Consider the following 24,922-nt stretch of genomic DNA (forward strand, 5'->3'; position numbering starts at 1 on the left):
GAGAATCCTGGGTTTATTTTTGCATCCTTATAGTAAACAGTCCCTGGATAAAACATCAGAACTGGCCTGGGAACAACCACCAGGGATCTCCTCTCCTAGGTCAGCACCTATGGCTACAACACCACACTCCCTCCCCTCTACCCCCTTCCTTCTCTTCTACACCAGTGCCACATGTTTGCCATTTTCTCTGACAGGGACACAATTTCAAGTGATGAGGGGATAAACATTTCCCTTCCACTTGCAATCCTTCTGAACACCTAGGACACTCTCCCGGGAGCTACTAGGTGTTGACATAAATCCCCCTGAACTGAAAGCTGCATCTCTCATCACTGTGTTGTCACACTGAAGGTGAGTATTCTGCCAAATGCAAATGGACACCAAAACTAGCAGTGGCTATTGACAAAAGAACCTGACCTTACTGGAGTGAGTCTGCTGGGCTCAGAGAACTTTGCAGTGGGACCTCGCTCAGAGCTGCTCTACCTACTACCCAGACCACAAGTGGGCACAAAGAGCAGATAGGTATCACGATACACAGCTTGGTGCAAATCTGGACATTTCTATCCAAAAACAGACTAAAGGAGTTAGTTGGAGCAGAATTTCTAGTTCTGAAGTCTAACCCTCAGTCTTTCAGGCTGCATTCATATGGTTACATGGCAAACAGTCAGCAAGTTGACAAAATACAAGATGACTTTGCATGGTCTGTAGTTCTGGTTAATGAGAGCCAAACTCTTAAAGCAAGACAGGCTTCAGCACAGTCTTTCTACCAAGAGGATCTGGACACCTAAGAAGTGATGGCTCGCTTCCCCACCCCTGCTGTACTGCTGACCACTGTGCAGGCTGGCAGAGTTTGGTTCCAGCGCAACACACATCGGGCCAGAACACACTGTAGATCTACAAGCACTGCTCAGAAGTAGAATGAGGCCACATTTTCTTCCACGTCATACATTGTTTCATCAGCGAGGCCAGCTTGCCAAGAAGTAGCTTGGGCCTCACCACAAAGATGGTGCCAGAGTACCCCCTGGTCTTGTGGTGCCTCTCTAGTAAACAGGACTTGTAGAACAGAGAGATCCCATATTAAGTATTTACTAGTCAGAGTTAAAGAAGCCTCAGTGAACATGGATGTAAAGGAAAGCATTTGAAAGAATCTAATTTAAAAAGCAGTTCTCTCTGAATTGCACAGGTTTTACTGTGTTAATAGTACTATTTCTTGAATAAACAGACATTGCAGCAAAGTGACATATTTTGTGATTTTTGTGACATGCAGAAACTGGTAAGAAAAAAAGTAAATAAAATAAAATTCAGAACTTTTTCTAATTCTGCAGTTGGATATAATTTGCATATAGCTATAAAAGTCTGTGTAATTAAAATAGAGGGAAGTTGATAAACAATCAAGGAAGGAAATACCAAGATTTAAAACAGCCACAAATTTTACTTCAGCTTATCATTTTAAAAACTCAAATGCTCTAATTCTGGATGAGTTGCCAGATTGTTTCCTTCATAATTCTGCCTTTCTCTTATCCGTTCTTTAGGGATCAAAAACAAGCATATTAACCTCAGCCAGCGAACACACGAATCAAACAAACACATTCCCCTAACTTCAGGCTCTGATTAATTCTGCTTATAGCCTTTGACCTTGATTTCCACAGTGTCTTGCAGTGAATACAGAAGCTTGACCCAGTATCGGAAAACCACAGAGATTTGGTCTGGAAAAAATAAAGCCACCTTCATCTCCATTACCAAAGCGCTACATTAAAGTCTATCAAACAAAGAGCTGAAATTTGAAGTTTAGGCCTTGGAGCCAGTTTCACAATCTGTTTCCTGTAGCCAGAGTTCATTTGCAGTCAGTGGAAAAAACAACTTCTAAAAGATAAAAGGCAGTGCAGTGACTTTCAATCAATCTTAGCACTCAGTGTGGGAATATGAGCTGTACTAACATCTGACAGCAACGCTTCAGCTTTGATTTTATTTTGCCTTATTGATCTCTGATGTATGTAGGCATTGTCTGAGACATCTAGCAAGTACAAGCTTACCATGGGAAAAACGACACATATCCAACCTCTGCAGATCAAGATCTAGATGGAAATAAAGCAAGCATTCGTGACATGCCTGTGCACAGGAAAGCTGGGAGACCATAACGAGTGGCAACAGAACAGGACAGGAAGCTGAAGTGGGAGCTAATTAAAAAAAAAAAAAAAAAGAAGAAGAAGAAAAAAAAGAAAACTTAAAAGGCACTGGCTGTGTTATTTTCATTGAAACCACCAGTTATGATGGGTGGAGGCCCCGAGTGCTCAGAGAAGCAAAGACTGATGTTTATAACAGGTAGCGATGACTTTGGTAGATATTTTGTTCACATAGGTGCCAAAGGCCTAGAGGAAGCAGCTGTGTGGAACAGCCCAGGCCTGCACACACTATGAGCAATGGCAGCAGCCTCGCTGCAGAAGGCTTTTGTAGGAGGAAAAGGAAAAAAGGAGATTGGTCTACCTTGAGAGCTGCAGGTAGTGACAGAATGATGCTGCTTTTGCAAGCTGTGGAGAAGTTGTGCCAGGGTGAAAGGAATGCCAGCTGAAGAAGTCAGACTGTCAGTGAAGGAGCTGCTGGTGGCTGGTAGCTGTGAGCAGCCCAAGCATGGCTCCTGGAGCCTCTGGATCCCTCAGTCCCTTTGTGGTGTGCAGGTGGCTGATTCTGTGCTCAACTGCAGCTTTGAGTTTGGGATTTGAATTGTGAGAAGTATGAAATAACTGTGCCAGGTCACACAGGTCACATCATGCTGACTTCGCCCTGCCCTGGCCTGCACTCTTCCCCCTCTCTGTCAGCCCCAGCACCATGCCGGGGCTGGCTCAGAGCAGGGAGCTGACTTGGCTGAAATGGAACTCGAATCTCCCCCAAAATGCTTGTTTCCTGCAGAAAGGAAGGAAGGAGCCTGCATGCCAGGGATCAGCAGAACTAGCCGACTCGGCACTGGGCCTGGATAACAGCCCTGCATAGTGGCTGCTCGATGGGAATATCCCAGGGACTGTTTTCATTTTACGGTCAAGTTTAGAAGGTCACTGTACTTCATTTGCAAGGGCTGTTTCTCCTCCCTTGTGCTGATACACTCACTCAGGCTACACCAAAGGCTCTGCCCGAGGAGCCCATTTGATAAGCGTTTTGCCAATGCACGTTTCTTTAGTAAATCCTACCGCCAGAGCTCTTTTAATTATTTTACTGTTGGCAAGTCTCTTTTTTGAAAAACCTGAGGTGACAGGAAAAATAAACCAAAACAAAGGTAAGAAAAGACCCTTGTTCAGCACTGACTTCTCCCTTACCGGCTCTCACCAACACCCCGCTGCGGGCCGGGCTCCATCCAGCCCCAGCCGCTCCCGCCCCACCGGGCGTCGCGCTACCTCCTGGGACGCGTAGTTCCGCCTCGCTCACCGCCGCGGGGCCGCCCCGCAGCCGGACTACGCATCCCAGCCCTCCCTGGTGGCTCTGCCGCTCCTCGCCTCCATCGGTCCGCTGGCTGGGAGCGCTGGAAGGCGATTGGCTGGTAGGGACGTCCATCACGCCCTCCCCGATTTCGGGGGCGGGGCCGCCCGTGGGCGAGGGGTTCTCCGAAGGTGGGGGCTGGCTGGGCGGCCCGGCCCTGCTTGAGCACGGTGGGGCGGGCTGAGGGGGCCGCCCTGCGCTGGGGCCTGGGGGGAAAGGCAGGGCTGGGACCGTACCCTCCCCTCTTCTCCATGCCCGGGGCGGGGAGGAGGAGCCGCCGGCACCGCGGGGCGGTGGCCGCCCCGCTCCCCGCCGGCTGAGGCGAAGCCCCAGCGACTGGGCTCGCGGTCGGCGGGGCTGAGGTAGCGCCCGCCCTCCCCTCATGCGGCGTGGGCTACCGGCTCTGGGCTCGTTTTCTCGGGGGGGCGGGCCGGCTGTCCGCGGCCGCGCGGCTCCGCCATGGGGCGGCCGCGCCGGGGCTGCTGAGGCGGCGGCGAGGAGGCGCCGCGCCCCGGCCCCATGGAGGAGCGGGAGGGCGAGCTGCGCTGGGACGGGCTCTGCAGCCGCGACGCCGCCACCCGCGCCGCCGCGCTGGACAACGTCGGGCAAGCCGTGCTCCGCCGCAGCCAGAGCGTCGCTCCCGGGCGCGCTGCCGGCGGGCTGCCCGCTGCCGCCGCCCGGGACGGGTTGAGCGAGGCGCTGGTCCGCCTCCTGATGCTGTCCAAGCGCTGTCCCTTCCGCGACGTGAGGGAGAGGAGCGAGGCCATTCTGAGCAGCGTGCAGGTGGGCGAGGGGGGGGGGGGGGACGACCTCTGAGCTCTGAGGGGTGAGTGCTGGGTGGGGGCGGCCGGGAGAAGGGCTGAACTGACAGCTTTAGTGCTCTGCTTCGGGTCTGCGTTGCTCGGTAGTGCCGGGTTGTTTCGTGCAAACTCAGGAGGAACTAGGGGATAACCACGAACGTGGTTACCAATTAAAATTGTATATCAATGTGGGAGGTTTCTGAGCTTTTAATAGCTGTGTCGCCTTCAATGCTATTTAAACAGAGCCTGTCAAAATTCTTTCTTTTCTTTTTTTTTCTTTTTTCATTTCTTTTTTTTTTTTTCTCCCTCCATTGGAATCAGTGAGATTCAAACTCCTGTCCAGCTCGGAGATAGTCCAGCCAATGCGAGATTTACCCAGTAACCGCCTGAGCTAACAAATAGAAGTGTTACTTTGTACTCTTCTCCTGTTACAGCTTAATTATAGTTACTGACGCTGCAATTCTCTTGCTCACCTCACCAGGTTTTTTTGCAAAAGTCCTGAAGCTGAGGCTTCCATCAAAGGAGCGCAGCAGTACTGCTAAAAATACTACAGAGTAGGAAGAGGAAATTAAGGTGTTTCTTTTGCTCAGAGTGCATGCATACAGCCGTGCCTGGAGTTAGCTCCCCGATTCCCACTATTGTGCTTTTTCTCCCTGAACATTAACAGACTAAATATAGGGGAATTTAGGGAAGAGAAATGTTTATTTATTTCTCTTTATTTTTGAATGAACTTGTATGTAGTTCTGTGGTTTGCTCTGTCCTACTTTGAAATGGTTCAAAGCAATTCTGGCTTTGGATTACTCAGGGTGATAGGCTCTGTTTTAAGTTGCGGAGCTTCTCACTAGTGTGCTATACAATAAAGGAAACTTGAACTTATGCAGTTTAGGCTGTATGGGGCATTTTCTCAAGGCAAATTGACCAGTAAGAGCTGCAAATACGTGTGTGTCATATGTATGGGAAAGACTTGGCATTTATAATGCTTCTCTTAAAAGCAAACAACAATAACAGAAACCCATGATAAAACCTTATTTATTAAGTTGGAAGCTCTGTCTGGTGCCTTTTCATCAGTGTCTTCCCTGTTAAAGATTCAAATGGGAAGAACGGTGGCCCATTCCCAGTGAGGACAGTATGAGACACTGGAACAGACTGCAAAAGGAAGACCTGCTTTTATTAGGCACCATTTATCAGTCTAATCAAAGGCTGAAAACATGACTATCTATATCCTAAATTTTGGAGGTCAGACTATGTGATTTGATGTCTCTATTTCAGTTGTATCAGTGTCAAGTTCTTGGCATGTTTAACTACAAGTCTTGATTAGAAACTTCTTTCTGGCTTGTTTAGATGGGCCAAACAGTTCCAGTAAACAATCAAGTCCACTGCTTCTCCATAAAGCGAGCATAAGTCCAAGTCTTATGGCTGTCAAAATAAGTACATGAATACAAAACTAATTGCATGTATACAAGTTGCAGTGAAGGTTTTCTAGAAGTTTAAGGAAATCAAGTACAGCATTGCTTTAAGTCTTCAGAAGCTGCTATTGTAATTCTTCTTCTTAGGAGATCTAAAAGAAGAATTAGATATGATTACAGAGTGGCAGACTCTAGTTCTTGAGACTGAACTCTGAAATGTAAATGTTTATTTTACTCTTCGAATCTGCATTTGTGGAGGAAGTAATCCAGTGCACATATTCCATTTTGGATGCTGCAGACTACTGTGGGTCTGCAAAATGGCTTTCTGTTGGCTTCAGAGGAATTTTATTCAAATCCCTTCAATGAGGATATCAGATAAGGGAACTATTAAATTAAATGTAATTACCCCATAGAACTTTCAGTGCTGATTCTAAAGGTTGAATAGCTTAATAAAATTATGAATGTGCAATCGTGTTCAGAAGTGTGAGGAATCAGTTGAATTATGTAACCGCTCTGTGTTGGGATACTAAAAACATAAGTCCACAATGGTACGTATCACTTTGCTGCCTACAGCCAATTCTGTACCAAGTTACAAAGGACAAAGAGCCCAGGACAGGATGAGGCAACTTTGAACCCAAAGGTTCTCCTGTGAACCAGTGCTGCCCTCCTCACGTGGGACGCTCTGTGTCAGGCTTGTAGTCTGAGCCCAAACTGGATTTGTTGAAATGCAGACTTGGGAATTTTGCTTTCTTCATCCGTCTGCCCCGCATCTAGGATAGATCAGTGAGGAAGTTGGAGATCTGAATTTTCCATGTAGCCTTGTGCCATATTTCGTTCTGGGGCTAGGGCCTTCTCGCCTGTTGGGGTAACCACTAAATATTTATCTATGAGCAGCTATGCTGCTCGTCTTTGTGTGGATTTCTGTCTGGAGCAAGGCTGGTGGGATATAGCATGTGGCTAGGGTGAGCTGCAGGCTTGGCAGCAGATTGTGTCAGCATGATTCCTTTTTAGGATCCTGGTTTGGCATCCTCTGAGTCTGCCTTTGTTAAGGTTTTGTTTTTGTTTTTTTTTTTCTGGAGAAAAATCACTCTGAAGTACGGTGGAATCTTAAGTGTGCAGCTTTCTTCCTTGTTTCTGATAGTAGCATTGTTTCTATTAGACGCTATAGGAGATTAATAATTGCTTAAAACTAAATCCTATTTCTCTGGCTTGTATGGAGCGTGGTGAGTTCTTTAGTATAGGTGCTGCCTAACTGCGTGCATATACAGCGACAGGTTTTTAGTGTAAGAGAATGCAACTAATTACTCATTCTGATGAGACAAGTTGTTTTTGCAAGAATTATTGCCAAGAAAATAGAATCAGAATGAATCATAGAATGGTTTTGACTGGATGAGACCTTTAAATCACCTCATTCCAACACTCACCTCTCTTTAGACCAGGTTGATCAAAGCCCCATCCAGCCTGGCCTTGAGTGCATCCGGGGAGGGGAAAGTAGCAGCATGTTGGCCCCCATTTTTCTAATTCAGATGTTCTTGCATTTATTCATGATATAAAGCTGATAAAGTCACTTCTACCCAACTTCTAAAGTAATTTCAACTTATTTCAATTGCAGTGTTTTAACCAACTAAAAAGCTTGACTTTAAGTGCTTTTATATTTAAAAATACTTGGTTTTTGAAATAAACCCCCAGATATATCACAGGTTTTTGATGACTTCCTGCATATACAGTATTTTGCATCTATTTATAGCATGTTGCTCCTGCAGAATAGTGGCTTGTTCCACCAGATGTCTGCATACCAGCATGGGGGTTGAAAAGTGATAGAAGGTATCGATGCATGATTGCTAAAATTCAGAATTTGGTGTGTAAAACTGGTCTCAACCTCTTTGAGAAGTAACCTTATTGCACTAAGCACTTCCATTGAAGGGGCATATTAGTAATGAGAAAGGACATTGCTCTCCAGTGACCGCTTCATTGACATCAAACATAAGAAATACAGAAAATGGGAAACCACAAATTGCTGAGGATGTCCATGAAGTGTAATAGGAAGTATTTGGCTGTCCTCTTTTTGCTCACACACTGTGAGGTGCAGCTAAAAGGGGTATTAGAATAAAGTAAGAATGAAAAGATCCACAGATTAGTGGATTAAAAGATGATGCTGAGGTGATTGAAATGTTCTCTGAAATGGTTAATCCAGCCAGTGTAGTTAATAGCCAGGACAAAATGGTAAACAGTGCTTGGCCTAGATTAGGGGAAAGACTGCAGATTGCTTAGATAAGCAATGGATTTTGTTTCAGACTGTTAGGACATAATAGCATTCATTCCTAGGTGTTTTAAGAAAAATGTAGCTGAAGGAATCTCAGACCTGACAGCAGAGAGGAGGAATAGGCTGGAGAAGAGTAACAGCGTGTAGCTCTCCAGGAGGAACTCAGTGGGGTTAGATGAGGTAGGAATGGGTGGGTCCTAATTTATCTGTGAAGAAAAAGTATCAGAGTAGTGATGAAAAATGTTGTGCAACAAAATACTATTAACCAGGATAAATTATTTTAAATCTAGAGTTTTTACTACTTCTGTGATGGAATAGCTGGCCTTGTGGTGCTGAGAGTTTATAGCGTTAATATGCTGATACACCGAAGTCCTCAATATTCATGCAGTATTATCATTCACAAGCTGGAGAATTATGATCTAGTAAATACTGTACAACAAATGAAGCTAGCTGGAAAACCATCCTCAGAAGGAGAGCAAGGTCAGGTAGCAAGTGCTCGGTGTGGTTTGGGCAGGTTCTGCCCTGCACCACCTCACTGAACAAAGATGTGTGTGTGTGTGTGTTTGACTGAAGATTACAAGTTGACAGGGAGGGTGAGAACGCTGGAAAGCAGCCATGGAATTTAAAGTGATGCTAATATTGGAGGGGGGAGCTGTAGTGTATCTTCTAGATCTTGTTTTTTTTTCTTTTATTTTTGTGAAGAAAGGTTGAAGGAATTGGTGATACAGTCAGCTGAACAGGAGGCTGAAGTAGTACATTCCCAGACAAACGGTGGGTGGAAGGGGCTGAAGAATCTGCAGCAAAGAAGATGGTGATCTGAAGTTCAGCAAGGCATGGGTTAGACATTCTGGGGGGGAAAAAACAGTAAGAATTAAGGAACTAAAGCAATAGCACAGCTTGTCAAGGCAGAAGAATCGCATTCATCTCTAGAACTTGTCCAGACTGTTCTTAAGCATCAGTTGGAAGTGATATGTTGATTTGTTATCTCCCTGGAAGGGGAGAATATTACTAACTGGGTGGTTTTTACTTCCAACCTCTCTGTGCTTGTGAATGCTGGGGGATCCTTTAAGGGCTTTCCCTTGGTTCTCCAAGATCATACTTACCAGATGTGTAGTGCTAGTACTTGTGGCCTGGATCCTCTGTTTCTTAGTGAAAAGCAGAGGGTGGCTTTAGAAGGACTTCAGGTACGTTGGCTGGGTTTTTTTTGGTCTGCTGCTTTAGAGAATGAGTGTAGCAGTCACACTGTTTATACAGGGGGTTGTATGGAGATGAGACATAGCAGCAGCCAGTTAAGTACCCTCTCATGCCATGACACAGGCTTGCATGGCAGAGGGTATGAATGAGAGTGCTCTTCCCTTTCCAAATCTAGGCAAAATATTTGTATGAATTTGGATGAAGTAAGCTTTGAGAAAGATGGTGAGCTGTCTAGTCACAGCTAGGGCGGGTGTCCTGCCCCCTACTCCTCTATGTGTGTGGGACAAAGGAAGCCTCTGCCAGGAGGGAAGGTGATTTTTGCCTTTTGTACGTCCATAAAGGACAAAAGGGGTGTTACATTTATGTTTCACTGCTAGACTTTTTTCATAAGAATTTGCTGTCTCTTTGCTTTGTGTGCCATCACTGAGTTCTGTGATGTATTCTTGGAAACTCAACTATGTTTCTTGTTTTCACATGGCTTATCCTGATGGCTGTTAGGATAAGCTAACTTGATACCAAAAGCAGACAAAAGATCTGGGGTCTTTGGTAAATGGCTGTGTAATTTTGTCCTCAGTCTTCCTGAAATAACTCCTTAGTCAACTTGAAAATCTATAGCTGAGAAGAGTTAGGCAGATCTACTCAGTGGTGGAGTTTGTCTGCTCTATTTGACTGTCCTACTGCATGACAGTGATGTTTCCCTGTGATGTTTGCTGTTGGACATTTGCTGTAGAAAGGTGTCTCAGACAAAATTTATCAACTGTTCAAGGCTATAAATTTATAGCTTCCTAACTGTTGGTGATGGATATGATCCATCTGGAAGCTGACTGGTTTTCTTGCATAATGCAAATACCCATATGGGTTTCTGTTTCCCAGAGGACTCCTATGTAAAGTAAGTGAAAACATTTTTTGTTGTTGTTGTGAATTCACTTCAGTGTAAAAGTTCCGTTTCTTCCAGACATGAGGTGGAGTGGGTTTAATTATGTGTTGCAGGGTACTCCTTTCAAAAGCCACGTGTTGCTCTGCCACACTGCTAATTTATAAAATATTCGTCTCTTGGCTTTCTTTGTTTGTCATTCACATGTTCTTGCTCTTCTCAATATTGGGAGAAATAACTAAGTCATGATATGATGCACTTAAAAAAGTCTTATTTACAGCTTCTGCTAGCCTTTAAGAATGGTAGCTCGGCAGTGCTCATAATAAACATGTTCTGATGGTGGGGCTGTATCGTGTGTGCCTGGCAAGGCTGCCTAGAGAAGTTAAGGGAGAAGCCCTAATCTTGAGTTGTCAAGGAATGTTCTGAGCTGGGGTGCGAACATATTTTTTAGAACTTGAATTGTTAATAATGCTTAGATTGTTAGCCTTTTCTGATTTTCCTCCTACTGGCCTGCTTTTGAAGGCTTTAATTTGCTTGTTGAGAGATTTAAGGAAGTTTTCTGTTGTTCAGCTTGTCAACTGCAAAATTGCCTGACCCTGAGAATGTCTTTGGCTGGAATAAAGGGTTGTTTGAATACAGTAGAGCTTCCCAAAGTGATGTGAAGTGAGGTATCTGGGTCACTTCTAATGCTCTTCTGTTGTATTTGGAGCCCTTCCATAATTTTCCATGCTAGCTGTATACCTTCCTTCTTGCATGGGAATGTGCTTTGCTTACTCAGCTTTTTCTTATAGTTGTTTGGGATAACTCAATCTGCAAACTTACAGGTTTATGAGATTCTGATCTTCAGTACATCAAATTGGAAGTGTTGTTTTCAGAAGTGTGCAGTGAAGCAGTCATTTGATGCTGGCTTAATGGGTTTTAATTTTCTGAATGAACTGAAATGCTTTAAACTGAAAAACTTGAACACAAGCACTTCGTCTTTATTTACTACTGAGGTAATCAACCTCAGTGGTGAAGTAAGGGAGTGCATTTTTTGCTTACACAAAAAGGGGAGAATAAAGTTTTGTTTCCTACATTTTTGTGTGTGAGGTAGTATGTAGAGATCTGCAGAACCAGAAATAATTGAGCTTGAATGCATTCTCTAAGTAAGAGCATCTGCTTTTCTGATCTAGCATGTGTTAAGTCACACTAACTCTGTTTTAGACTTATTTTTTGCTTCTGCTTTTCTCTCTAGATGTTACTGCAGAAGTTGACTGTGCCTTTAGACTTCTAACTGGAAACAATCTCTTCCAGCCTACACTGATGTGTTCTAGTGTCAGTTTAGGCCTTTATCTTCAGTTACTTTTCATAACCTTATGCAAATGCATGGGAAGCTGTGATCCTTTGTACCTTTACTGTGATTTTGCAAAAGGTTCTGCTCTAAGTTGCAAAAAAGCCAACTTATTTCTCATCTCTCTTCAAGATTTTTGTAATTGAGTTTCCATGTCTAAAATGTAAACAACTTGTCTTCATTTTGGGATGTTGGTTTGCATTTGAATGCTTCTTTACTTGCATATGGAGAAATTTTATCTGTCTTGAAGGAAATGTTTGATCAAAGTGAAAAATGCTAAGAATTTGGGAATTTTTAGAAATTAACATAAGATGTGCAAAGTATTAAGAGAAAATTAAATGAGAGTATGGGCTCCTTTGCAAAGAGAAGCAACAAATTTTCACTGAATTCGACTAAAATGGATTGTTTAAAAGAAAGTTGTGTAGTCTCATTGTCAATGCCACAAAATGAGCATTGAAGAAATGGTTACAATTCTGGCTCCTGCTCTGTCTCTGTTTCAGGTCGGGGTTTCACCTTTTTAAAATAAACATGTGGAAAAGTACTGAATATACCATTGTGGGTCAGAAAATAGTTATGAAGGCTTGAGTATATTTTCCTGTGGATACCAAGTGTTGAAACTTCCCAAAATATGATTTGCTGTCACACATGTTCCAGTAAGTTGTTTACAGTTTAAGGATGAAAAGGAAAAAAAAAAAAAAAAAAAAAAAAAAAGACATAGAGCTCCCTCCAGAAATCAACTCAAATTTTTTTCAGATCTTCTTGGACCTACATACGTGAATTAAATCCAAAAAGTTAAGTGGTGGTTTTTGTTGTTTACCACTTTCTTGATGTTTCCAACAACTTTGACTTTTTTTCTTTGTGTTCTTCTGGAAAGCTTGGATTATATCCCTGCCAGAAGTTGGGCTGGGAAGGTGAACCAGTTTACTTCTGCTGAAGCTGAGTAAGCAATTGACCATTTTCATTACCCTAGCTTTCTGTAGGAACTGAACTTTTTCTTTCAGATTGCTTTGAGTGGAGAATATCCAGTGCTGTTTACTAGTGCCTGACTATTACCCCAAAATACATTGGGCTGGTATTATTTTAAAAATAGAGACAGTGCATACTGCTGATTATGTCATGTAATCTGATATAAGTCTTCTGTGCATCTACAAGAGCTTGTTTTCAGTGTAGGCACTGTGTGAAAGAGAGCACAGTGCTTCTGAAAGCATGTTGATGGATTTTTTATTTTTTATTTTTTTAATTTTTAATTTTTACTGAAAATGTGTTAGGAATTAGAACTGTTCCTTACTTCTTAAAATTCTTTCTTGAGTCAGCAGTAAGATTTTTCTCATGGCACTGTGAGCCTAAGTTTTGAGACTCAAGTTTAACAAAGACATTATTATACCTTTCCTCCTTTTGGGCGTTCTTGCTTGCTGTTGGATTGTTTTTAAATGGTTTTCCTTCTCAAATGAGTGTTTTAGTTAAGGATTCTGTAACTCTTGGAGAGTAAACACAAAATAATATATTGTTTGGAAGCAGGAACAAACCTGAGAATGGAAACTTACTTAAAGCTCTAAAGCATCTTGTCTATCCTTTTATATTCTTTTTTTCTGTTGAAGGAGGAGGGGAACCTCTTTTCCAAAAGATTTTTCCATTGCAGCTTGTTGCTGAGTCTCCACTGTTTCTGGTGTTCTGGTGCAACAAATTGTCTAGCAGCAAAATGCAGCTCATTTGCCAGCAGCACATTCCACTCAGATTAACTGCTTGTTTGGACCTTACATTTGTTTAAATTTTAGTTCTAATTTAGATTTGCATTGATTTCCATGTAGAAGAAAGATGGAGGAGAGGAAAAAGCTTTTCCCAACCTTCTTCTTTTCTCAGCTGAGTGCAAAATTATGTCTGGTACTGTTAAACAGTAAACACTTAGCAGTTGCCATGCACTTAATGTTTCCTGCAGCTCATCATGCTGTAAAGATAAGTCCTTATCAGGGCACGATTGAGATGCTTTCAATGCTGCTCTGAAAATAATGCTTCCTGTTTTATTATGTATCAGAAGCAGATGTTGGTGGTCTGATGGCAGAAACTGAACCTTCCCACCAATATTTTGTTACGTGTTGTTGCTGTGTGACAGACGGCAGCAGAGAGGCGGTCTGACAAAATGGTGTCTGACATGAAAGTGCAGATGAAGCAAAGGTGTGTCACTGAATTCCTCCATGCAGGAAAAAATGACATCCACTGACATTCACTGACTCTTGCTGAACAATGATGGAGACCAAACAGTGGATGTGAGCACAGTGAGGTGGTGGGTGGTGTGTTTCAGCTGTGGCGATGGCAACGGTGGTGCAGATTATTATAAGCATGACATGCCGGCTCTTGTTCATTGCTGGTGGAAGTCCATAGCTAATGGTGACAACTCCATTGAAAAACTATCTTTTGTAGTGAGAATTTGCTCTATCAAATAGTGTTAACGCGGTATTTGAGCTGTTGTACTTTCCATGCAAATAAATAGGAGGCATTACTTTTGGAGCAACCTACATATGTTCATTTTGCCCTTTCCACATGATACAGAAGAGAACTGGAACCATTGCAGTTTAATTTCTTGTGTTTTTTTTTTTTTTTTTTTTTTTTTTTTTTTTTTTTTAAACACAGAACTTATAACAGTAGCTTATATTTACCTAGAAATTTGTGCACAGATCACGTTCTGTAAGAAAAGTTTAATTCTGACATTTCTACTGCTACTGGTCTGTTTCAATATACAGGAAAAGCAGCCAAACAAAAATGTTTTTTGTCTGGCTTTCAGAAGCCGTACTGGTGTCTGGGCTTCTAGCGTTCTGCTTTTCTAACTGTTTAGAAAATGGCAGCTCTGCTCAAGGGATGTTTTCTGGAATCTGTTGGAAGAAAAGTATGTTTAAATTGGGTAGGTCAGATGTTGTTTTGCATTACTTGGTGTCAAGTCTTTTTGTTGAAGAATTCAAGTTTTTGAGTACGGTTTCAGTAGGAATAGATACTGCCTCTTTTTATGTAGAAGCTATTTCTTTGTGTTGCATGATGTAAGATATTTTCAAATTTTAGGTGCTGAAAGTAGTGGTTAATTTCTTTCACTGAAGTGTTCAGTGAGTACCCAATTGGAAGCATACACTGTTCTGTGTGTTTTCTGCTCTTTAGTGTTCTCTATTCACACTCGTAAGCAGATGTGGGGAAAGTGCATCCCTCCTGCACTCAGAATTTGGAGAGTAGATAGGTATTCACTTTTATGAGCAGTGGGAAATGTGACTGCTTCATGGTGCTCCAATGCAAAAATTAATTTAGCATCTATAATCTGTGTGTACCTACATTCCACCTCTTTTGAGTCAGAGGTCTGTGATGCAAAGAGTCAGAGGACCCTGTAATGCAAAGTTTGTGACAATTTTGTGTGTTTCTAGAGCACTGCAATTCCCAAATGCAAAATCTTTTTGAATAGGGTAGCCAAAATCAGTTCCCAGCAGTAAGAAGATTGTTTGGAAACTTTTCTGTTCAGAGTTGGCTGGACTGAATGCATCAGTACTTTGATAGAACTAGAGGGAGTAGTCTCAAATTGTGCCAGAGCAGGTTCAGGTTTTTAGAACAAATAATAATAATAAAATATAATTAATTTATATTAATAATTACATTAATTTATAATACATAATTATATTAATTATATTAATTTATTATAAAAATATAATTATAAAATAATAATAATTAGAACAAATTATTCTCTGAAAGAATGGTGGGATATTGGAAGGACTGCTTGGGGAGGTGGTGGAGTCACCGTCCCTGGAGGTGTCCAAGAAATGTTCAGGCATACTGAGGGACATGGTTTAGTGGGGAAATATTGATGATAGGTGGGCAGTTGGATTGGATGCTTTTTTCCAACCTTGGTGATTCTGTATTCTATTTACCTTTTCTTGATAAACCAGGGTAATGCTGCAAACTTATTGAGGCATCGCTGACAGATGACTTTTCAGTGCCTGCTCCATTTAACCGCAGTTTAAACTGGCCTGTCTCAGTTGGCAGTCATAAGCTGCATTTGTGGTACATCTGCCTTTGATTGGAGATCCTGGCATGGGAGGATCAAAGCAATTTCTTTCTGTGGAAGTCTACCACCTTGTGCTAAAGATACAGCTTTGTGACAGACTTATCTCAGGTCATTCTTTGCTAACATAGCTCATCTGGCTCTGTCTTGTGTAATGAAGTCTGACCTGCTTGCAGACATTCTGCAGTAGTAATACTTTTCATCTCTTATTTCCTCTTTGCATGCAGAAGTCATCAGCAAGACTCCTTGGATGAAATGGGTCAGATGCCACTAGTCATTTGCCAGAGTGACCTTCACTGTGTTCTTTGCCTATCTCAGATCAGTGACTGCAGCGGGCGGTTGAATAGACAGAGGAGATCTCAAGCAGTAGGAGTTGCATGTTTTTCTCTTAAACAGTAATTATCTTTTTAGAGCATTTGCCTTGCATGAGTGAGTATCTCATTTTAAGCGTAAGTAGAATCTGGACTGAACAGGAATTTAAAACCTGGTCTTTCTCATTTCAGATAAGAGGCCTAAGTCAGTTTGGAAGGTCTCATTTGTTGACAGGATGTCAGATGGTGAAATAAGTATCTGAGGCCTTAGAACTTCCTTGGGTTTGAGGAGAATACCTGCTGTTCAGCTGTTTCAAAATAGATTTCCCTCAGTGCAGAAGTGCCTTATAGCAAAGCCTAAGTGGTGAAGAAGGTTCCAAGGCCTTCTGAAGTGGGACTGTGGATTTTACCCAACCAAGTAGTTGTAATAGTTTTAAGATTAATGAGGTGAGCTTAAAAAAGGTTTTGGTTAAGTCTGACATGTGATAAAATTATTTTGCCAATCGTAATGTTCAGTATGTGAATACCATGCAGCTTTTTTTAGAACACTGAAATATTTATAACTTCAGAAAACCAGGATAGGTTTATATAGCTTGTTTGTTTAAAGCTGAGCTACAGGAAATAATATATATATACAGGGAAATATATATAAAATTTATAAATTAAAATAAATAAATAAATTTAAATATAAAATATTTTTGTTGTTGTTGTGCTACAGGAATAGGTCAGTATTTTCTTGTACCAGAAGTGCAAAGCATTTTTTTCCTCTTTTATTCAGATGATGTCCCTTATGATATTAAAAAAAAAAAAAAAGTTTAATTAGAGGGCTGTTGTACACTACTCTCTATGCTTTGTTTTGTTTTCCTGAAGATTTTCATTTTGAATTGGAATATTCAAAATGATTGAATATTGGAATTATTTTATATATATATAATTATTTATATATATATATAATTATAATAAAAATTGGAATATTGGTTGTCATAGCAGTAGTACTTTGGCTGCCTTGGTTCACATTTGCAATGGGAATTGTTTACAGAAGGCTACAATCTGTTCAAAGAATTGAGTTTTGGTAAAGGAAGGAGTTAGGGGATATGCTGCATTGAGCCTGGAAGCATAGTATCCCTATCTCTGTGGTGTCAAACCTTTTAGCAGAGCCTAGGAGGTTAAATACAATGTCATGTGAATGCAGCTGCAGTGTTTGCAGGACCAAATTAGTTCACTGACCATGAGCTACCAGGTGCGTTAGTTGCCATAGCAGTAAATAGATAAACCCAAGCCAGTGCTTACATTTAAATTAGTTTAAGCAAACTCTTGCCGAATGGTGTGCTTTGCATCAGAGTACCACACAAAAAGGATTTCATAGCAGTTAGGTGCCTTAAAGTGACAGCCTGCTACTATTTGCTTTTGTCACTCTTCTTGGAGACTGGAGCAGTAGTTGCTCAGATTCCTATCTGTACTGGGACAAACTGTTTTCTTTGAATGGTATCTATATCCTTTTGTTTCTTACATGTGTTGTGTTTTAACTTGTAGGTAATCTGCATGAATGTAACGTGATGCACTCGCTGCAAATAGATGTAATGAATTTGGAGGAACACTTGGGGGAGTCTTCATGTCTTGTTTTGTTTCCAGTTTTTGATGGCTTGAAGCAACATCATTGTGAATTGAGGCCTGTTATTGTGAAGCTCTCGAAAAATGAAACTTCTGTCCTTATTTTGTTGTACTATTTCTGGTTACAGAATAGTTGCTATTGAAAGCTCCTTGAGAAAGAGGCATCTGCTTTTCTATTTTTAAGGTTGTGTTTTTTTTTGTTTTTTTTTTTTTTTGTTTGTTTTTTTTTGTGGTCATTTCTTACTGAAGTTTGTAAGAATTATATGATAGTAACTGACTTTCATCTTTACCTAGCTACAAAAGCAATGATGAGTGATACCTTTTTGAGGAAAGGGAAGAAGATTATGTACAAATAAAAATGTGTGATAGTGGGAGAACCAGGTAGTTGTAGCACTTCATATCTTGCAGTTATGAGCACTTATATTAGTTGCATACTTCTGTTTTATTTCTGGATTTTTCAGCGTCTCAGTATTATAGGGAATTTATCTTCAGCTGAAACTTTCTGGATTTTCTCCCTTGAGTCGATCCATACTTTGCACCAGTATATCTTTAAAAGAAAATAAAGAAGGTGTACACATACAGAGTATCAACCTCTTCTCAATACAGGAGATATGTTTTCCTTCATATTTAAACAAACAAAAATTCCACACCTCCAGAAAAAAAAATATCCCCCCCACCCAACTACAGCGATGTTTTCATCATTGAAACTGTTGTGATTGGGAAAATCAGTTTTCTCAGAAGATATGGCAGTGTCTTCTGTTGCTGGACATGGAGTAGACTTTTCCAAATGCAATCAGAAAATAATAATGTAGGTACCAGGGGAGAAAAAAAAAAAAGCTATCAGTCTGTTTCCTTTTTCCAAAGAATCCAGCAAGAGAGGGAAAGAGAACTGGCAGAGAATTTTTGTGACTATCTAGATTCCTAGCTCAAATTATGAACCTAACAAGGAAGAATTTTAATTAAAGATAAGCAGCTAAAATTTTCTTAGTTGGAAAATCACAGAACAGTAAGTAAACTTCAGTCAGTTGGCGATAAGGCAGACATTTAATGCTCTGGGACTGCTTAACTCATATTAAAACAAAACTGCTGAACTATGTTATCTGTAAAATCATGTGTCGCATGCTACTCTCTGCTGTTCTTTTTTATCTGTTGCAAGCTATGCAAAACTACTTCTGCACTGTCCAGTCTGAGTTTTAGAAAACCCTACTGAAATGCCTGATCTTCCACTATTACAAAGTAAGATAGTGGAAGATAGAATTTCTTTCTCATTGGCAGGGGAAAGAGCTAGATTTTGTTTTGTGACTGTGTTTCATTACATAGGTCTTGCTCAGATGGGCTCAAAGTGACCCTCCAAGGTGACACTTCTTGGCTGTTGCGCAGTGTTTTGGCTTCCCTCCTGCCACATGACTTGATGGCAAATGTTCTTCCATCTGGAGTGGTGCTCTATGTAGCTGAGCCCCAGCTATGGCCATGATCCGACAGGCTGTGTCCCTGGACACTAGGTAATGATGCACTAGGTGCATCAGAAACTAGGTATTATTTCTAGATAAAGAAGAAAAAAAAGTGTAGGAGCTTGTAATGGCCACTTAAATACTCCTCCAATTGTTTCCATTCCTTTATTATATGTGTGCTGAAGAAAGTTACACAGCCATATTTTTCGGATGTTCCCATATGCAATGCGGGACAAATTTTTGCAGCTCTGGGTGTTGCCTAGCCTCCCGAAGATGATTTGAGCAGTAATTCAAACGCTTGATATATGTTTATGTCATCACTGTGACTCTTCATTTTCACTGATTGCTTTGTCCTTGCTCTGTTTGCACTATCTAGCTCACAATAACAGTGAAAGAAGTGAGGATTTTCAACAGGTTTTAGGAAGAGATAATGCTGAAAGTAAGGTTTTCTGTGCCATAGAACACAAATTTAAAGGCTGAAAGTTGAAATAATTTAGGGACACTTAGTTCTTATGCAAGGAAATACCAGAGTGCTTTGCTTTTTCCAAATTGGTGGGTTTATCGCATAGTTTCTTTTATAAAATGGAGTGAGAAGTCTTAATGTTTGTGGCGCCTGTGGTCAGCAACATGGGAAACTTTGTGTTTGGTTGAATTATCATCATACAGGACAAAGGTCCTGGTCTTAGTATACTGAGTCACTGAAAGAGAACTCAGCAGCCCAAAAACAGGAGCTAAGTTCTTGAAGGTTTGTGTTCGTGCTTTAACTCAGTTTTTCAAAGCTCATCACCCTTCTTGCCCTTCAAGTAAAGTCAGCAAGCACTTATGCAGAACCTCAGCAGCCATTCACCCGTGTGTGTTTCAGTTTTGAAAAGGGGCAGTAGTTTCACGCCTATGCTCAAACTCGCCCTGGATCCATAGATTAAATGGTTCCCTCTCTATCTCGTCTCAGAGCTCAGGGAACACGGTGTTCTTGCAGCATGTTTATAGCAGGCCTATCAGATGGGCTTTGCACAAAACAAAGCAGCTACTTCTCCCACTGCCAAAAAACAGCTTAGTGGTGAGAGTGTTCTCAAAGAGGGTGGACTCGAGGTTCAGTACCTTTCCTGCCCGAGGTGATTCCAAGTCCTGCCTTGTACATGCCTGTGCTCCCGAGATGAGTGTATTGTACTGGCTTTTGCTCTCATTTTTGGGCCATTGAACAGCTTAAGAACTGCATGTAAAACAGGCCTAGTGCAGAATAAAGTGCTGACAGTATTGCCATCATTAAGCAGCTGAACTTTGTGTTTTAGGGCGGAGAAGCTGAAATCACTTTGGGCTGATTAATTACCTGAACTTGGCTTGTCTTTCTTAAGCAACCTGATGACCGGACCACTGAGGTGAATGAACCAGTCTCTGGGCTTCTGGTTGCATTCTTGAATAGATGCCTGTGGGCGGAAAGCCCCATCGCTATGAGAGATACACTCCTCTCTTCAGTGCTCCCTGCTGGCTTGATTTGCAGTATTTTGTGAATATTAGTGAGGGTAATGCACTTCAGACAACATTCACTTAAATGCAATATTATTTTTGTATTCCTTGGTGATAGACCAGAGTGCTGTAAGGTCCAGGCACTGAAAGTGTTGTTGTCTAGAGGAGCACTGAACTTGTCCAATTTTATGTGTTTACATACTTGCAGTATAAAATTTGATTCTCTATTAAGATGCTCCTCCTTTTAAATACTGTTTAAGGCTTCTGTATCAGGTAACTTCTTTGTTTTGTTGCTATGCTGAGAATGAACATGAATCTTCCAGTGCAAAAGCATTTGAAAAGACAGTTAAAATGTGGAGGTTTGTAAATTGTTTTGGACAGTCTATAACTTATAAGGACAGGTGCAGTTGTTTTTGTTTTGTTTTTGGTACAAGAAAGTACATTTTTCCATCAGCCAAGGTTATTTCCAAAGGCTCAAGAGCTTTTCTATTTCTAAAATATTTCTGTCCTCCTTCCACTTCACACTCCCTCACGCTTGAGGGCACTATAGATTCATTGCTCTCTTACACTTGAATGGCTGTAGAAGGTCTTAGTGGAGGTTTGAACCAGAATTGAGTGTTTCTAGAATCCTTTCCTTTGAGTTTTCTCTCTTTATCTTTGTAGATATGTTATAGAGGAACATGTTCTGATCTAGAAAAGAACAGTGCTTCAGCATTTCAGTGTTGTTTGTGTATGACTGTTGTACAGTTTAGCACTTGGAAAGGAAATAATTCCTCCTTAGTGGACTTTTAACTTGTTTTTGAAACCCAGGTGCAACAAGATGTCAATATGTAACCTGCACTAATGCAGCTGAGTGGCTGAAGTGAAGTTACAGAACCGGGAGGGAGGTTTGGAGGAAGAGCAAAACCATGTCAACAAGTACTGTACACTGCAGAGAGTTTAATACAGGGTGAAGTTCAAATTCTTTTTGAAGACAAAAGTATATTCTTGTTGCCGTTTAAGTTTATTCATGCCAAGCTTTTTTGTTTGACTGTACTATACATGAACTAGATCATTACCATTAAAAGAACCTGAAGTTCTTCCAAGTTTATATTCAGGCCAAATGAAGTAAGCCTCTAGCAAACATGCAACTAGATGACATAATAGCATATATTAAATCTGCAGAGGCCTTCTTGTTTCCTCACCCCCCCCCTAATTATACTGAACAATAGGAGTTGAAATACATGCCTCTTTAGTGACATGGTCCTTCAACTCTGTTTAATAGAATTTCGTTTGAACATAGATCTGAGTGCAGTTGAGTCTTGTTTACAGTGGATAGCTGCAAGCAGTATGGAACCAGAGGTTCCGTTAAAAGTGCTGTGAAAATCTGGAACCTGAAGAACAACCAAGTCTTTCTCTGAGACTGATCTCACAGGGTATGCTGCAATACTTGCCTTCCTTCTCAGGCTCTCTGATTTACAGGTTCTTTGCTTGAGTGCACGTGAACTAAACTACAGTGTTTTAATGAAGTTCTGAGTAACTCATCTGTAAAGCTGACTTGTCTGATTTGCTGTGTAAAATGTGTTAAGGGGGAATATTCTGCCAGTTCCTGTGGCTGAACTGACAAGATTTAACTCACATGGCTGTGGTGAATTGATTGTTTGCAGTTGTGTGAGCTTATTCTGATAAGAGCTTTTATTAATGCATATTTTGCCTTTCATGTTAAAGCACATCTGCATGCTAAGGCATATATTCCATCATCCTATATTTTTCTCAAAAGATTTTGGAAAGGAAGAAGATCTAGAACAAGCTAAACATAAAGTGTTTAAAGCATAAACATAAAGCTGCAGACGATTACTGGTTTAGTTTCTTGGCACAAGATTATAGATGGCAGACCATGGTCATTTCTTTCCCAATTTTCCCATGAGACCAGGCTAAGTTTCCGCCCTCTCCCGTCATCCCCCACACCTGCTAAGTGACATGAATTAGCTACACAATTCCTGGGGTGAATATTTAGTATGTGTTAGTAGTTGAACAAGTTCTTATGAGTGTCAGAAGCCTAGAGTTAAAAATCGTAGAATCACAGAATGGCCTGGGTTGAAAAGGACCACAATTATCATCTAAATCTTGGACTTCAAAATTGTGTGAATATTTCAGATTTTTTTTTTTTTAATAGCTAGTATTAAAATGAAGTTTGACCTGTGGTCAGGTTAGCAGGCTGCCTTTGGGGTAGTTCCTCTCCTCCTCTTTTGAAATTTTAATCTTCAAAAAATCAAATGAAGAAATGAGCAACAAAACATAGAAAAACAAAGAAGGTAGCTTTCCTTCTAAGGTGAAGTTATCAGCCTCTTTGAAAGGAGAGTCAGACTGTCCAGTTCTTTATTGTGAATTGTACTGAATATATGGAACCAGGGGAAGCAGTAGTTTGTGCAGAGTTGTGTGTAGCGAGATTTTGCTTGTGTAATGTGCCACACAGCTAGTGTTTGATTTCTCCATGCTGGGAATCTGGGAATCTCTTTATCCTGGATTTTGTATGTTTTTAAATGAATCTATGCCACAATGACTTGAATGTCTTAGGCCCACAATGGTACATTTCCCAGGCCCTTTGGACTTATCAGACCCAGCTGAATGGGAAAGGAGTGACTAGTATAGAAGCTTTGAGATTGTTGGTTCTCTGCTAGGACCAAAGCGAGTCCAGGAATAGCAGGAATATTACAAAAGAGTGGCAAGCTCTCTGGGCTCCTATGTTTCCATTGTCCAAATGCTAGTTTATGAACTTTTTAAAAAATATAAAGTTACAAGCTGAAGGAGAGAACACACGCATAAATGATATTAGACTTCCATGAAATAAGAATCTCAAAGTAAAAAAATATAAAGTAAGGTTTTGAGTTAATGATAATCTAACAGTTGAAACTCTGGCAACAAGATCCAGCCTCTAGAAGGACTGAGGTATTGGAGCTTGCTGCTTCATGTGGGTTTGGAGTGGGCAGAGCCCTGTCCAGCTGTGCTCAGAACAGAGATGTAATGTATGCTCCTTGCTGTGTCCAGAGAAGATGGAGCTGAAGTAAGAGATGAAGTCTGGTTGCCATTTCTGGAGTGGGAAAGAACCGTATGTTGGCTAACGGGGATCAACACAGTAGCTTGGGAAGTTAGGAAGATATTTCTGAAACTTGTTGAGTCATCTCACATCAGTATGCTTTTTTCCTTTGGAAAAGTATGGGGAAAAAGTATAGCTAATAGTAATATCATAAATGTTCCCTGAAATGCATCCATCTTTATCCGGTTGTTGGGTGTTCTTTTCATGAAGAGTGTCCTGTGGAGTGTACAGGTTTTGGTAGACAAGATTTTCTTTACTTGTTTTGGATTCTTAATAGCCTGATTAACAAATGATGGGGAGTTCATTCTGTGCTAGGTTGTTGTGATAACCAAAAAATGAAACATGTCATTCACACCAGTTTCATGTCAGCTGCTAAAGTATACAGTTGGAACAAAGTAGGTTGTGTGTGTGCGCTGATATGTATATATCTTGCTAAGACAAAAGAATACTTGGCAGTTAGCAATCAGTCATTTCACAGCTCAATAGCCAGCTATCATGAGTGAAGAGTGGAACCTACAAATGTTAGGTTGGTAGAATCTGGAAATGAAAGGAATGTGAATGGTAACAACTATTCAGTAAATGTCTCTGTGCTTGGTTAAAAACAGTTTTGAGTTGGGTTTTCTTTTAATGGCTGTGGCCTTGTGTAAATTCTGTCCATGTTAACTGAGCTTGTGATATGCTCTTATGACCTTCTAAATACTTACTCTGTACCAATGTGTTCCCTGTAGGCTGAAGTAGATAATCTCCTGGTGTCTGATTTGCATATTGTTTGGTCTAAACTCTGCCTAGACCAATTTCATTATTACACTTCATGCCTAACAACCAGCAAGTCTTGAAATCTTGAGTCTTCCTCTTCCCGAGTTTTCATTATGTTTTTCAGTGTTCTCGCTGGTTTTGCTTACAACTTTTGCCATCATCTTACTGTTTTTATACTGATAGTGCCGTTTGTTCTGTATATGCAGAACCTATGTTTAGTTCCACTGGTGCTTACAGCATGAAACTATTGATTTCTGTATTGACTGCACAGACAGGATGTGTGTCACTTGGTGTGTCTATGTGCTCTGTGCTGAGCCTGTATCAGTACCTGTCCTTTTTGATAGCACATACTTGCATCATGCAGCGTGCAGGTCTGCAGCAATGTGCGCTTCTGACATGTGACAGCGTAATAGAGGGAGGTGAGGATATAAGGCAAATAACATCTAGCTGTCTGAAATCACAAATGAAGAAAAAACTTTCAGGCTCTGGGCAGTAACAATTTGATGTTGCTAAGTTGTAGTACTCTGTCAAAAGAGTCTGCATCATCTGCATAAATCTAAGGTATAGCACTAAGAGCCAAAAGTAGGTAAGTAGTAATTTTTTGTTTGTTTGTTTTTAATAGAATCATAGAATGGCCTAGTTTGAAAAGCACCTCAAAGATCATCTAATTTCAATCCCCCTGCCATGTTGCAGGGTTGCCAACCACTAGGCCAGGCTGCCTACAGCCATATCCAGCCTGGACTTGAATGCATCCAGGGATGGGGCATCCACTGTTCCAGTGTGTTGTGACATCTTGTAGGTTACTTTAATACGTCTCTTTCAAGGTGCTTGTACTTTTTAGCATTATTTACCCAGTGCTTTCTGGTGGTAGCATTGTATTATATTGTC

At 41.1% G+C, this 24,922-nt stretch overlaps 1 protein-coding gene across 2 annotated transcripts in view; it reads left to right on the forward strand.

Moving 5' to 3' along the window:
• Positions 1-3,984: 3,984 nt before the first annotated feature.
• Positions 3,985-24,922, forward strand: part of SESN1 (sestrin 1) — a gene marked incomplete at both ends in the record, with an annotated part of 72,193 nt that continues 51,255 nt past the window's right edge. For both annotated transcript variants that reach the window (XM_079550453.1, XM_079550454.1), the window contains one exon: positions 3,985-4,248. In XM_079550453.1, coding sequence (XP_079406579.1) covers positions 3,985-4,248 — 264 coding nt within the window. The remainder of the gene's footprint in view (positions 4,249-24,922) is intronic.

The sequence above is a fragment of the Tetrao urogallus genome, assembly GCF_951394365.1.
Source record: "Tetrao urogallus genome assembly, chromosome: 2".
NCBI classification, from domain to species: Eukaryota; Metazoa; Chordata; class Aves; order Galliformes; family Phasianidae; genus Tetrao; species Tetrao urogallus.